Source organism: Psittacula echo (genome assembly GCF_963264785.1).
Source record: "Psittacula echo genome assembly, chromosome: 4".
Taxonomy (NCBI): Eukaryota; Metazoa; Chordata; class Aves; order Psittaciformes; family Psittacidae; genus Psittacula; species Psittacula echo.
The window spans coordinates 108,694,188-108,705,425 of record NC_137738.1 but is presented as its reverse complement, the minus strand read 5'-3'; the positions used below and the strand labels follow the sequence as shown (position 1 = coordinate 108,705,425).

The window sequence follows — 11,238 nt, the reverse complement described above, 5'->3', positions numbered from 1 at the left end:
TCTTCTTCTTAAACCCCAGCCTTGTCTAGCAGGCCTGCTGTGTGATGGTGTGCTGTCTCAGCTGAGCTGGGGAGCTTGGCTGTTTGTGTTCTCTGCAAAGTCAAGTGTCTGACCAAAGGGAATATCTGCTTGAGGTGAGATGAATCAGATTCCATACCTTCTTATAAGAGGCCAGAGCCTCTGACAACACACCTTAAAAAGAGACTGTTTTATTCTTCCACAGCCATGGGCTCACAGGAGGACATACTAAATGATGATGAAAAGGCAAATCTTGCAAAAAAACTACTGGCAGAAGCATGTGAGAAAGAAGGACTGGATGATAAACACTGGCTTCCCAAACTGTCGAAAATACTGGGAGTCAAGTCCAAAGAAGCCCTGAAACATATGCAATATGAAGACTACCTGAAGCTGGAGCCTAAAGTAAGGCACCCCTGGGAAAAAAGGGCTCTCCAAAAGCTACTGGGAGTAACAGTCAACAAAGGAGATGCAGAAAAGACTTTTGAGGAGGTGCAGAAGAAGCACTTGGAGATAGCAAAGCAGAGACAAGAAGCAGCCAAGCTATTCCTGAAGGAGCTGAAAGAAATGCGCAACAGCCACAGCCACAGTAAAGATGCTATAAGAGAGAAAGAGGAGGCTCTGTGGCAAGCCATTGAGATTCCCAAAGAGTACTGGCCACCACCAGAGAAGTCACTGGTGGATTTGCTGGAGAACATCCAGAAGCAGCTGGAGCAGCAGGAGTTGATAGTGAGCAAGGCTGAAATTGTCTCTGACATGGAGGTCCTGAGGCGGGCGTCAGGGGGACTGGCCGTGCAAGGCATCTACAAAACCAGCAGCTTTGAAGATGTGCTGGCAAAGTGAGACCAGCTCATCCGGGTTCCGGATGGATTCAGGCTTGCTGGTCCAGAGCAAGGGTCTCTGTTTGAGATGAAGGAGTTCTCTTCCTCTGCAGAAGAAGCTGCTTTCACCAAGTCCATGGAGAGGCTGGGGTTCAGCATCACCGTTTCTGCCAAAGCTGGGTTCTGGGGGTTTAATGTTGACACTGACATAGATTACAGCAGCTCTTCACAGTCGAAGGAGACCCACCAGTCCCACTCTGAGCAGAGCTACATTTGCACCACCAAGTACTACTACATGCCTCTGGTCTCCTGCTACTTCCAAAAGCATCAGCTTCACCTAACAGATGTGGCCCTGCAGGAGCTGAAAGACATCGAGCATCTTTTGAGCAGCGCTTCGGAAGAAGACAGGTCCAACATGCTGAAGAGCAGGTGTAGGAGCTTCTTCAGCACATTTGGGTCCCACGTAAACCAGGGTCCCCTCCACTTTGGGGGGATATTCCGGTGGAAGGCATCTATAGCAGGATTCAGAGCTGAGCAGTGGGAAGAGATGAAGCAACAAGTATCTGAATCACTGAATGGCTATGTAAGGGCCACCTACAGCAACTTCGGTGTCAGCATGGGAGGGAATGTGGAAGGTTCAACATACAGCTCACATGCTTCTTCTCAGGGAAGAGATGGAAGGAGAGCCCACATAGCAGTTCAGCACGACGTGACCAACACAGGGGGCCCACCAGAGACAAATTTTCTTCCTCAGTGGAAACTGGGGCTTGTAAGTAATAACACAACCTGGTGTGTTATTGATCGAGGCTTTCAACTGATCCCAGTGTGGGATATAATCCTGTTCAATCACAGAAGTGATTTTAAGTCCAGCTGTCAAATGAGCAGCAGCCTCAGGGCTGCATACGAAGAGTTAACGAATCAGTGTGTCAGCATCACGTTTGGAGAGGAACTGGTCAGTGCGGTGGAAGAGGCCAGAGCTTTCATGGAGTGTGTGAAGGCCTGGGAGGTGACAGTGGATGAAGAGAAACTGTCCACGCTGATAACATTCAAACAGAATCTGAATAAAAAAACCAAAACCCATAATGTCTGGATCAACATATGCCTGTCAGACAAAGGACTGCAGGAGTTCCTTGTGAATACTGTTCTGTTTTTCAGGAAGTCACCTCCAGAAAACACCATGTGTATCAAGTCTCTGTTGAAGTGCCTCCTGGATCCTTATGTCTATTCTGTCAAGGACTTCCCTAGGTCTTCCTTCATTATGCAATGGATCTTCGATAACAAGCACACGCTTCCTGAAACTCACAGTGTTTCTGAGCTTGAAGATCTCACCAACACACTGCTGCAAATGAAGGAGTACATCCAGGAAGTCACCTATGCACCAGAAACCGCAGCATCTGCCATTCATGAAGCAAAAGTAAAAGCCACGTTGACTATAAGCTCAACTGTTTATTCTTTACTCCAGGTTCTCCGGGGAAGGGCACAGAAAGACATAGAACTGTTAGTACTTCTAATTACAACCAGCACAGGATACCAGATGGAAGAGAACAATTTTCAGTACCTCCTTGGATGTCCAGAAATTAACTTCATGATAAATGAAATGCAAGAGGGACATAAGGAGTATCTGAGTCTGAAGGAACAAGATGTTTACAGAGCTCAGGCTTTCCTGCTGCTGACAGGTCTAAAGGTAACACCTGAATATAAAGAGGTGTCCCCTGAGCAGAAGAATGAGCGTTTAACTTTCATGGAAGATCAAATGAAAAACTTATGGTCCACAGAGGTAAAAACTCTCTTTGAAAAGCTCCGTGCACTCAAAGACTGGGAGATGTTGGAAAAGGACTTGCATTCCCTTGTCAGTGGGCGCTTGGAGGACACATGTGCCGATCTGAAGAAACACAGTATAATCAAAGACATGAAAGACACTTTTCAAAGACCAGAGCCTTCCAGTCAGTCCAAATCCAAATCAGACAGCAGTGAAGCTGAAGCAAATCAAGCCATTACAAATCAAGAGTTCCTCCGCTTACTTAAGCGCCTTGGACTGGAAAGTCACTATCCGAGGAAGATGGGGACAGAAGACTTCCACATCATATACAAGAAATCTTTACATGACAGCCAGCCTAGCAACGACAATGAATTACCATTTTACTTCCTGCAAAAGCTATTAACTGTGGATTATCGAGTGAGGTACCTGACTTGCAGGGATGAGAGCAACCCAGGACCCGCACCTATGCCAAACCCCACAGAGCAAGAGCATGAACCCTCAGATTCCTTTGACTTGTTCACTGATTTGGAGGAAGAAGTCCCTGAATCTGCAACCAAAGACAGTTGTGTGCACCCCATGGACCTCCAGATGGCAATTTTTCATTGTGCTGATGATTTCATGAGACAGTACATTTCAACAAAGCTTGCTTTCTGCCAATTTGCACTACCTCTCCTGGTACCAAACCCGTGCACTTCAAAGATAGAGTTTCCCCTCCGGTCCCTCAGCCAGATAAAGAAGAGCTGGAAAGAGGCTGAGAAGCCAGGAAAGCAGGTCAGAACTAACAGTTACAAAACCAAATTCATTTATCAAGCAGAGACACCCATCGTGTCCTTCATACGGATTGGCAGTTCTCCCTCCTTTTCCAAGTCTCAGATCCTGAATGCTCTGCTGGGCAAACATAACACTTTTTTCCACCGGCATTGCAAAGGCAGCACCAAAGACTGTTTGCTGATGAAAGGTGTTGTGGAGATCTCCTGGTACTGTCCCCGGGGCAGTGATGATGACAGCTTTGACTGCTGTGTTGCTTTTTGTAACCTGCACGGAGATGCAAGGGACCACGAAGAACAGCTGCAGTTTCTACAGGAGATATCAGCTGTGAACGTGGTTCTTGTAGCTGAGTTTGATCAGAGTGACAAGAAAGGGATGAAAATTTTACATGACCTGTGGCAGTCGCAGAGGCCTCTGGTTTGTCTTTTCACTGAAAAAAAGAACATTGCCGCTGGCCGATCTAGGCAAAACATAAGAATAGGTATCAAGAACAGAAACGAAGCAGAATTAATGGGCGAGCTGAAAAAAACCATTGGAGAACTTGTGGAAGGGTCTAACACACTTTTCAGCCTTGATGCCTGCCTGGACAAAGCTCGCAAGCATGGATTCTTAGTTGATGAAGATATAGATGCATGTGTAACAGCCAAAGAAAAGGCAAAGGCGCTGGTGAAGCTTCTGAAAGGAGAGAAGTTGTTTGAGATCAAATCCCAACTGCTGCCTCTTCAAGGAAAACTGTGGCACATGTGGTGCAAAAAGGACAAAGAACTCACTCGCTTGCAGGAAAAGAGGAACCAGAGCATAGAGCATCATAGGAGCCAAACTGAATTGGAGAAGTCAGCAATAAGAAGAAAACAACTAGAGCAAGCGTTCCCCCTCAATCAGCTGATGAAATCAGTCCTTAGCTTTCTCCAGTCACAGCCAGCAGATACCAAGAAATACTTCCTGCACTGGATGAAGGTTTTCATGGATGATCTGTCTTCTGACCGCCTTGATGAACTGAAGAAAGAATATCACTTTTTATGGTCTCAAATCCTGGCAATAACAAAAAGCAATGACAAAACCTATCTGAAACCTCAGTTGCTGAAGAATACAGATGCCCTCTCCAATGAAATTAATGCTTCGTCCATTGGCCTTGAGCATATTTTGAGAGAGGTAGGGCAGATTTATGAAGCTCTGGAATCTATGAACTCAAAGGATGAATGTTTTATCAAACTACCTGAAATTGCAGCTGATCTGATGGTTTCAGGGTATCCTATCGAGCTGATGGATGGTGATGCTTCTTACATACCATTACAATGGGTCAATGCAATCTTTGACAGATTAATTAATAAGCTAGGGGACAAACGAGTATTTGTTCTCTCAGTGCTCGGTGTCCAGAGCTCAGGGAAGTCAACCTTGCTGAATGCCATGTTTGGTCTTCAGTTTAATGTCAGTGCAGGGAGATGCACCCGGGGAGCGTTTATGCAGCTAATTACAGTAGACGAGAAGCTGCAACAAGATTTGGGCTTCAGTTACATGCTAGTTGTTGACACAGAGGGACTTCGTGCCATAGAGATGGCCAGTAAACACTCCCTTAACCATGACAATGAGCTGGCCACCTTTGTCATTGGCATTGGCAACATGACTCTGATAAACATCTTCGGAGAAAATCCTTCAGAAATGCAAGATGTCCTCCAGATTGCAGTCCAGGCTTTTCTGAGGATGAAGCAAGTAAAACTTTCCTCAAGCTGCCTGTTTGCACACCAAAATGTGGGAGAAATAACTGCCAATGAACAAAACATGGAAGGACGAAGACGCCTCCAGGAAAAGCTGGATGAAATGACTGTGACAGCTGCCCAGCAGGAATTCTGTGATGCCTACTGCTTCAGCGACGTCATTCACTTCGATGTGAACACCCATATTCATTACTTTTCTCATCTGTGGGAAGGAAACCCCCCAATGGCACCACTCAACTCCACCTACAGCCAGAACGTCCAGGAATTAAAGAGCAATATTCTCCAAGCTGCCAAGAAGAGACCACCAGGCAGTATTTTGAGGCTCTCGAGCTTGAAAGTTCGTATTAGTGATCTCTGGAACGCTTTGCTGAATGAAAACTTCATTTTCAGCTTCAAGAACTCAGTGGAGATTGCTGCGTACAAGAAGCTGGAAACCGCATTTGGCCAGTGGAGCTGGCAGATGAGGAGTCATGTCTTAGACTTGCAAATGAAACTGGACAATCAAGTTCGGAATGGGGACATGCAGGAGGTCCACAGAGAAAGCCTTGAAAATCTAGTGCAAAAGACAAGTGATGACATCATGAAAGACATGGAAAAGTATTTCACTGAGGAGAAAGACCACGAGATACTGGCCCAGTGGAGGGTCATCACAGAACTGAAGCTGAATGAACTAAAGGAGTCTCTCCTTCGTGAAACTAGAAAGAAGTGTGAGAATCTGATCGAACTAAAGAAGAACCAGTGTAAACTGGATGAAAGGAAGTCAGAATATGAAAGTGAGCTCTTGAGAAAGAGTAGGGAGATGGCTCTGTCTCTAAAAGGCCAGAGACTAACTGAAAGTGAACTCAGAGACAACTTTGTTCGTCTCTGGAATAGCTGGGTTGCTGAAGTCTCCTCTGCTGCACCCCCTCTGGTACAGGTTGATATCGATAGGGAAATAGAAGATGTCCTTCTAGATCACTTTAAGAAGCATAACTTACTAGCACGGATAAAGGAATTTCCAAAAACCAAAGAATTTTCTGTTAACTTTGAAAAACACATCACTAAGAAAAAATGTTGGCACTTTGTTAAGAATTTTGATCATGCTGATATGAGCAACACACAACACATTACAAATAACATCATATGGTGTGTGACAAAGAACATTGATAAGAAGGAACTGGAGAAAAGGGATTATAGTCAAAGTTTTATTCATGAAATACTAAATGAAGTACAGAAGGGTATGAGCTCTGTCCCAAGCAATGCAAAATACAGTTTTAATACCGATTATGCAATAGATTTATCTCTGTATCTGTGCAGAATGGCAGCAAAAAGATTTAAAGACATGCAGGAAGCATTCAAAAAAGTAAATGATCCAGCCATCTACCTGGCGAGCAAGAGAGAAGCTTTCTTTAAATATTTCCAGATCTCTTGCCAAGGGGCCACTTCTATCACAACGTTTGCTGTTTTCCTGTGTGACAAGATTGCCCCAGCTCTTCACCAGGCAATCTATGAGAGGACAGCTCTTACCATAGCTCAAGACATCAGGGATAAGCTGCCAGATTTCAGTGGCAATAGATCCTCTCTGGAAGCTTGCATACTGAAATATCTGGCAGAGGAAGAAAACTTTGAGCATTTCCAGGAGTATCTTAATTTCTCAGGAGACTTTATGAAGACTTACATTGAGAGACGTGTTGAGATGTACTGTTTAGATAAGAACAGGAGGCTGGAGAAGTTTTTAGATGACTCCCTTACTCACCTCTATGAAAGCATCCTGTCAGCTGTTTTTCAATCAACAAAGATTGTCAAAGACAGAAGAGACAGAAATGACAAAATCTCTCTTTGGCTGGATGAATTTTGCAAGGCACTTAGAGAGGTGCTAATCTTGCCCAGAAGCAACCTGAGGAGCATTGAGCATCAGGAGATAAAAGACATAGACTTCCTGAAAAATGCCATGACAGAAGCATTGGCTTCCCTGAAGGACAGTCTCAAGGAAGAGTTTTCTAATGCTGATATGAGCATATTTGAAAAGCAGCCTCACGCAATCTTGGCTGAGCAATTTTCAGGATGCTGGAATCAGTGTCCCTTTTGTGGGGCTGTTTGCACAAACACTATGCCACATCATGATGGAGACCATCAACTTGTCTTCCATCGTCCTCAAGTTTTGACAGGTTACAGGTGGTATAAACCAGACAATCTTGTCATTGATATTTGTTCTAGTAGTATTGTGAGTAACAATTCATTCAGGATTGCTGAAAACACATGGATCCCTTACAAGAAATACCGTGATGCAGGACTTCCTTATTCCAATTGGCTAATTCTTCCTGATACATCAATGCAAGCGTACTGGAAATGGTTTGTGTGTCATTTCAGGACAGAGCTTGAAAACTTGCACAATGGGAAGTTTCATGGCAAAGGAGAAATCCCTGCCTCATGGCAGAGAATTACAAAGGAGGAAGCGCTTGATGAATTGAAGAAGTTTTAGGCCAGGTCGACATCAGAGACTGTAGCGATAGGACAAGGGGCATTGGGTTCAAACTCACACAAGGGAAGTTCAAGCTGGATATAAAGAAGAAGTTCTTTACTGTGAAGGTACTGAGGCATTGGAACATGTTGGCCAAAAAAGTGGTAAATGCTCCACCCCTGGCAGTGTTCAAGGCCAGGTTGGACAGAGCCTTGGAGGACATGGTCTACTGTGATGCATCCCTGCCCATGGCAGGGGGATTGGAACTAGACGATCTTATGGTCCTTTCCTACCCAAACCTTTCTATGATTCTGTAATATGAAGGAAGAACTGCAACCGCTTTGCATTTTAGAAGAGCATAGTATAAGTAATCCCACAAAATATTGTCACAATATACAATGTATAAAATATATATGCAGCCTCAAGCTACATGAATGATACTAATTGCTGACAAAGTTGGGTGCTACTCCTGCCTCAGAAATTCCCTTGCTTTATGATACTCAGAATCTTCTTCCTTTTTTGGCACAGACATTAACCTCTGCTTTGTCTTATATCAAAACCAAAAAACATTCCTGCAGTGAGGAGTCACATAAACAAGATTAAGACCAGGTGAAGAGCAAAGGCAGCATTTGAAAGTACCTATTTTATCAGCTGCTATCAGAATAAAAGTGACACTGACAGACATTAGTTTTTCCTGCAGCAAGTACTTGTCATGCTTAAAGAAAAGGCTGTGGGATCTGAAAGCAGCTCAACATTGGCTGCAAGCTTTGCTGGTTTACTTTTCAGTATTAACATTCCCTTATCGATCCCCTATTGATAAACTAAGCTAGTACTCAAGTTAGTAGCTGTTCTGTCTGACATTGTTAGGGCAGTTAACACCACATGTGTATTTAGGTAGTGGTTTAATTAAGTTTTAATTTGGTTAGTTTTAGAAAACTTTTAGTTAGTTTAGAAAACTTTAGTTAAGTTTTAATTTCATTAGTGGTTTATTAAGCATACTTCATTTGTTAAGATGAGCCATTCCTGGCTGGGCCTGTTGAACTTTCCTCCACCTCTTAGCCACTGCTAAGCAACTGCTCTTCTATTTGCTTAGCTGCTGAGTGAAAACCTTCGTATAACCAATGTGGAAGATTATGTCTCTTTGCAGCTTCCTCAGCAGCCATCAGCAGTGTGTGACGTTAATGTTCATGCTGTCAGGACAGGCTGGTGGCAGTGGAACCATGATCTGGAGAACATGTAACCAGCCGGGACTGCATCACTGAGTTGGCTGGCAGTTTTTGCTGTGCAGTTCCTGCAAGGTAACTGGAAATCCAAGGACAAGCCCTCCTGGAACATTGGCTAAAGTGGTTATTCACTATAATCGCTTGTACTCTTTGCTAATAAACTAGTTGAGTTAGACTGGACTGGTCTCTGCATCCTTTATTTTCAAGTTAGCTGCAGGGTTGGAACTAGATGAGCTTGAAGGTCGCTTCCTACCCAAACCATGCTATGAGTCTGTGATTCTATGATTTCCTGCCCTAGAGAGCACCTTTGAACTAGCTCTGGCAATTAAGAAGCTGCCATCTGCTCCAGGAGCAGCAGAGACGAGCTCTTATCCTACATGCTCTTACCAGCAGCATCTAAAGGGGTTTGTAGGTCTCTTCCAACCCAAACAATTTTGTGATTTTAGGATTCTATGAAGGAGCCTGTGGTGGGAACCAAGCCTGGTCAGTCACACTAATGGATGAATGAGGGACCGAGAAGAGTTATTTCAGTGAGGTTATCAGAGCAGGTGCTGGTCGGTGGGAAACTAAAGGAAAAAAGGGGAACCAAACCCAAAATACACCATGACACAGCCCTGACAAAACAGACATGGAGACAACGGCTTGGAAACAAGCCTCACCAGTGTGAGTGTGTGCTGCAAGGACAAAGCGAGTGGTGAGACCTGCGTGTGTGTGAGTGGATTTGACTCCAGCTCTTGGAGTCACATGGGTGTAGATGCCTCTGGCATCAGCTGCTGGAGCAAGAAGGGTCTCAGTGCAATGACAGGAGTGAGTGTGGGTCTTTATCCTACAGCTTCTGGCATGGGAATGGTGTGTGGCCTGAAAACCAACCACTCGTGTGAATGAGGTGAGTGAAGGGCTGAGCATTGGCGGCTGGAGCAGGACCACAGGTCACAGCCCAAACTGGATGTGCATGTGAATTCACCAGCAAACTTCAAGCTGGAGTGGCTGTGAGAGGGTGTCCTTGGCCCAGGCTGTATCCAGGGGTTGCAGTGTCCATGTTGCCTCATCACGTGTGCCAAAGCACTCTTTCAGGGCTTCTGTTCTCCCATGTGTACTGTGCGTAGCTTGCAAGCTTTTGGCAATCTTCATCTTTCAGGTGTCTGTGTGCTTGTAACCTCCAGCTCCTTCTCCAGTACAGGGAGGCAGTGCTCTACATGGAGGCCTACGGGTGTCAGCATCTCTGCCAGTCAACCCTGGCCTGAATCTTCTTTGCAGGGATCACCTGGCATGTCCTTCCCTGTGTACACTGCTATGGGTAGGAATGCAAGGACACAAGGATGCATGGTTTGTAGCTAAGGTTCTCAGGATCACTGACTTGCTCAAAAGGAGTTGATAGGGGAGGCAAAAGGCTTGATGATGTTGAGATATGAATGGAAAGCTGAGCAGGAACTGCCTGGTGGGGGTATGTCACAGGGGCTGGAAAACATAAGTGACAGAACTGGGGTGACAGGCTGGGAGGCCAGGATGGGGCTGTAAGTGGAGATGCAGAGATCTTAGTGTACCAACTTTGAATCATAGAATCACAGAATGGTTTGGGTTGGAAGGGACCCTGAAGCTCATCCAGTTCCAACCCCCTGCCACAGCCAGGGACACCTTCCACGAGACCAGGATGCTCCAAGCCCCGTCCAACCTGGCCTTGAACACTGCCAGGGATGGGGCAGCCACAGCTTCTCTGGGCAACCTGTGCCAGGGCCTCACCACCCTTTGCTTTTGCTTTCTCTTCTCCCCTTCCTTGCTCTGTTTTTCCTGTTCTTTCTCCCTGTGCGTACCCCCTCCCATCCCCAATGTTTGGGGATGTATGTTTTGGGATGTGGCATCCCAAACATGTATTTCTTGTCCCACCTGTCCCTGTGTGGGACACGGCCAGGATCCCTGTGGAACCCAGAAGTTCCCCTCACCCCAGTCCTGGCATCTACGCTCCTCCTGGGGTTCTTCTGCTGATCCTGGCCTCAGCATGTACAGCGCCTGGAATGGTCCCAAGTCCCAGCTGCATTGTGAAGGTCATAGAACCATAGAATCACAGACTGGCTTGGGTCCAAAAGGGACCTTAAAGCTCATCCAGTCCCAACCTCCTGCCATGGGCAGGGACATCTTCTGCTAGATGAGGTTGCTCCAAGGCCAGTCCAACCTGGCCCTTTGGACCACTTTTCTCTTTCTTTAAAAGGCAGCAAATTACTGATTCAGAGTCATTTGGGTTGGAAAAGAGCTTTAAGATCATCGGGTCCGACGGTAAACCCAGCACTGCCCGGGCCACCATGCCACTCTTCCCCTCAGCAGAGGCTCAGCCACCAGGGGTCGCCCCTGCCTCTTCCCAAGGAGGGTTTCTTTGGAGCCCCGTGCCTCCTCCCGGCCCGCGGGCTTGGACACGTGGGTCAGCAGCCCGCGGGAAACCCAGGCTGGCCCGACCGCCCCCGGGAGAGCCAGCTGCCCCCCGGAGAGGAGCCCGGCGGGGACC

At 46.1% G+C, this 11,238-nt stretch overlaps 1 protein-coding gene across 1 annotated transcript; it reads left to right on the top strand.

The window, feature by feature from the left end:
• On the top strand, positions 1 to 7,539 carry LOC308219885 (interferon-induced very large GTPase 1-like; the record flags this gene model as incomplete). The annotated part of the gene is given in 3 exon segments (XM_080615470.1): positions 1 to 134; positions 224 to 855; positions 859 to 7,539. Coding segments are annotated over 2 exon segments (7,311 nt in total). The 5' UTR covers positions 1 to 134; positions 224 to 225.
• Positions 7,540 to 11,238: the final 3,699 nt, after the last annotated feature.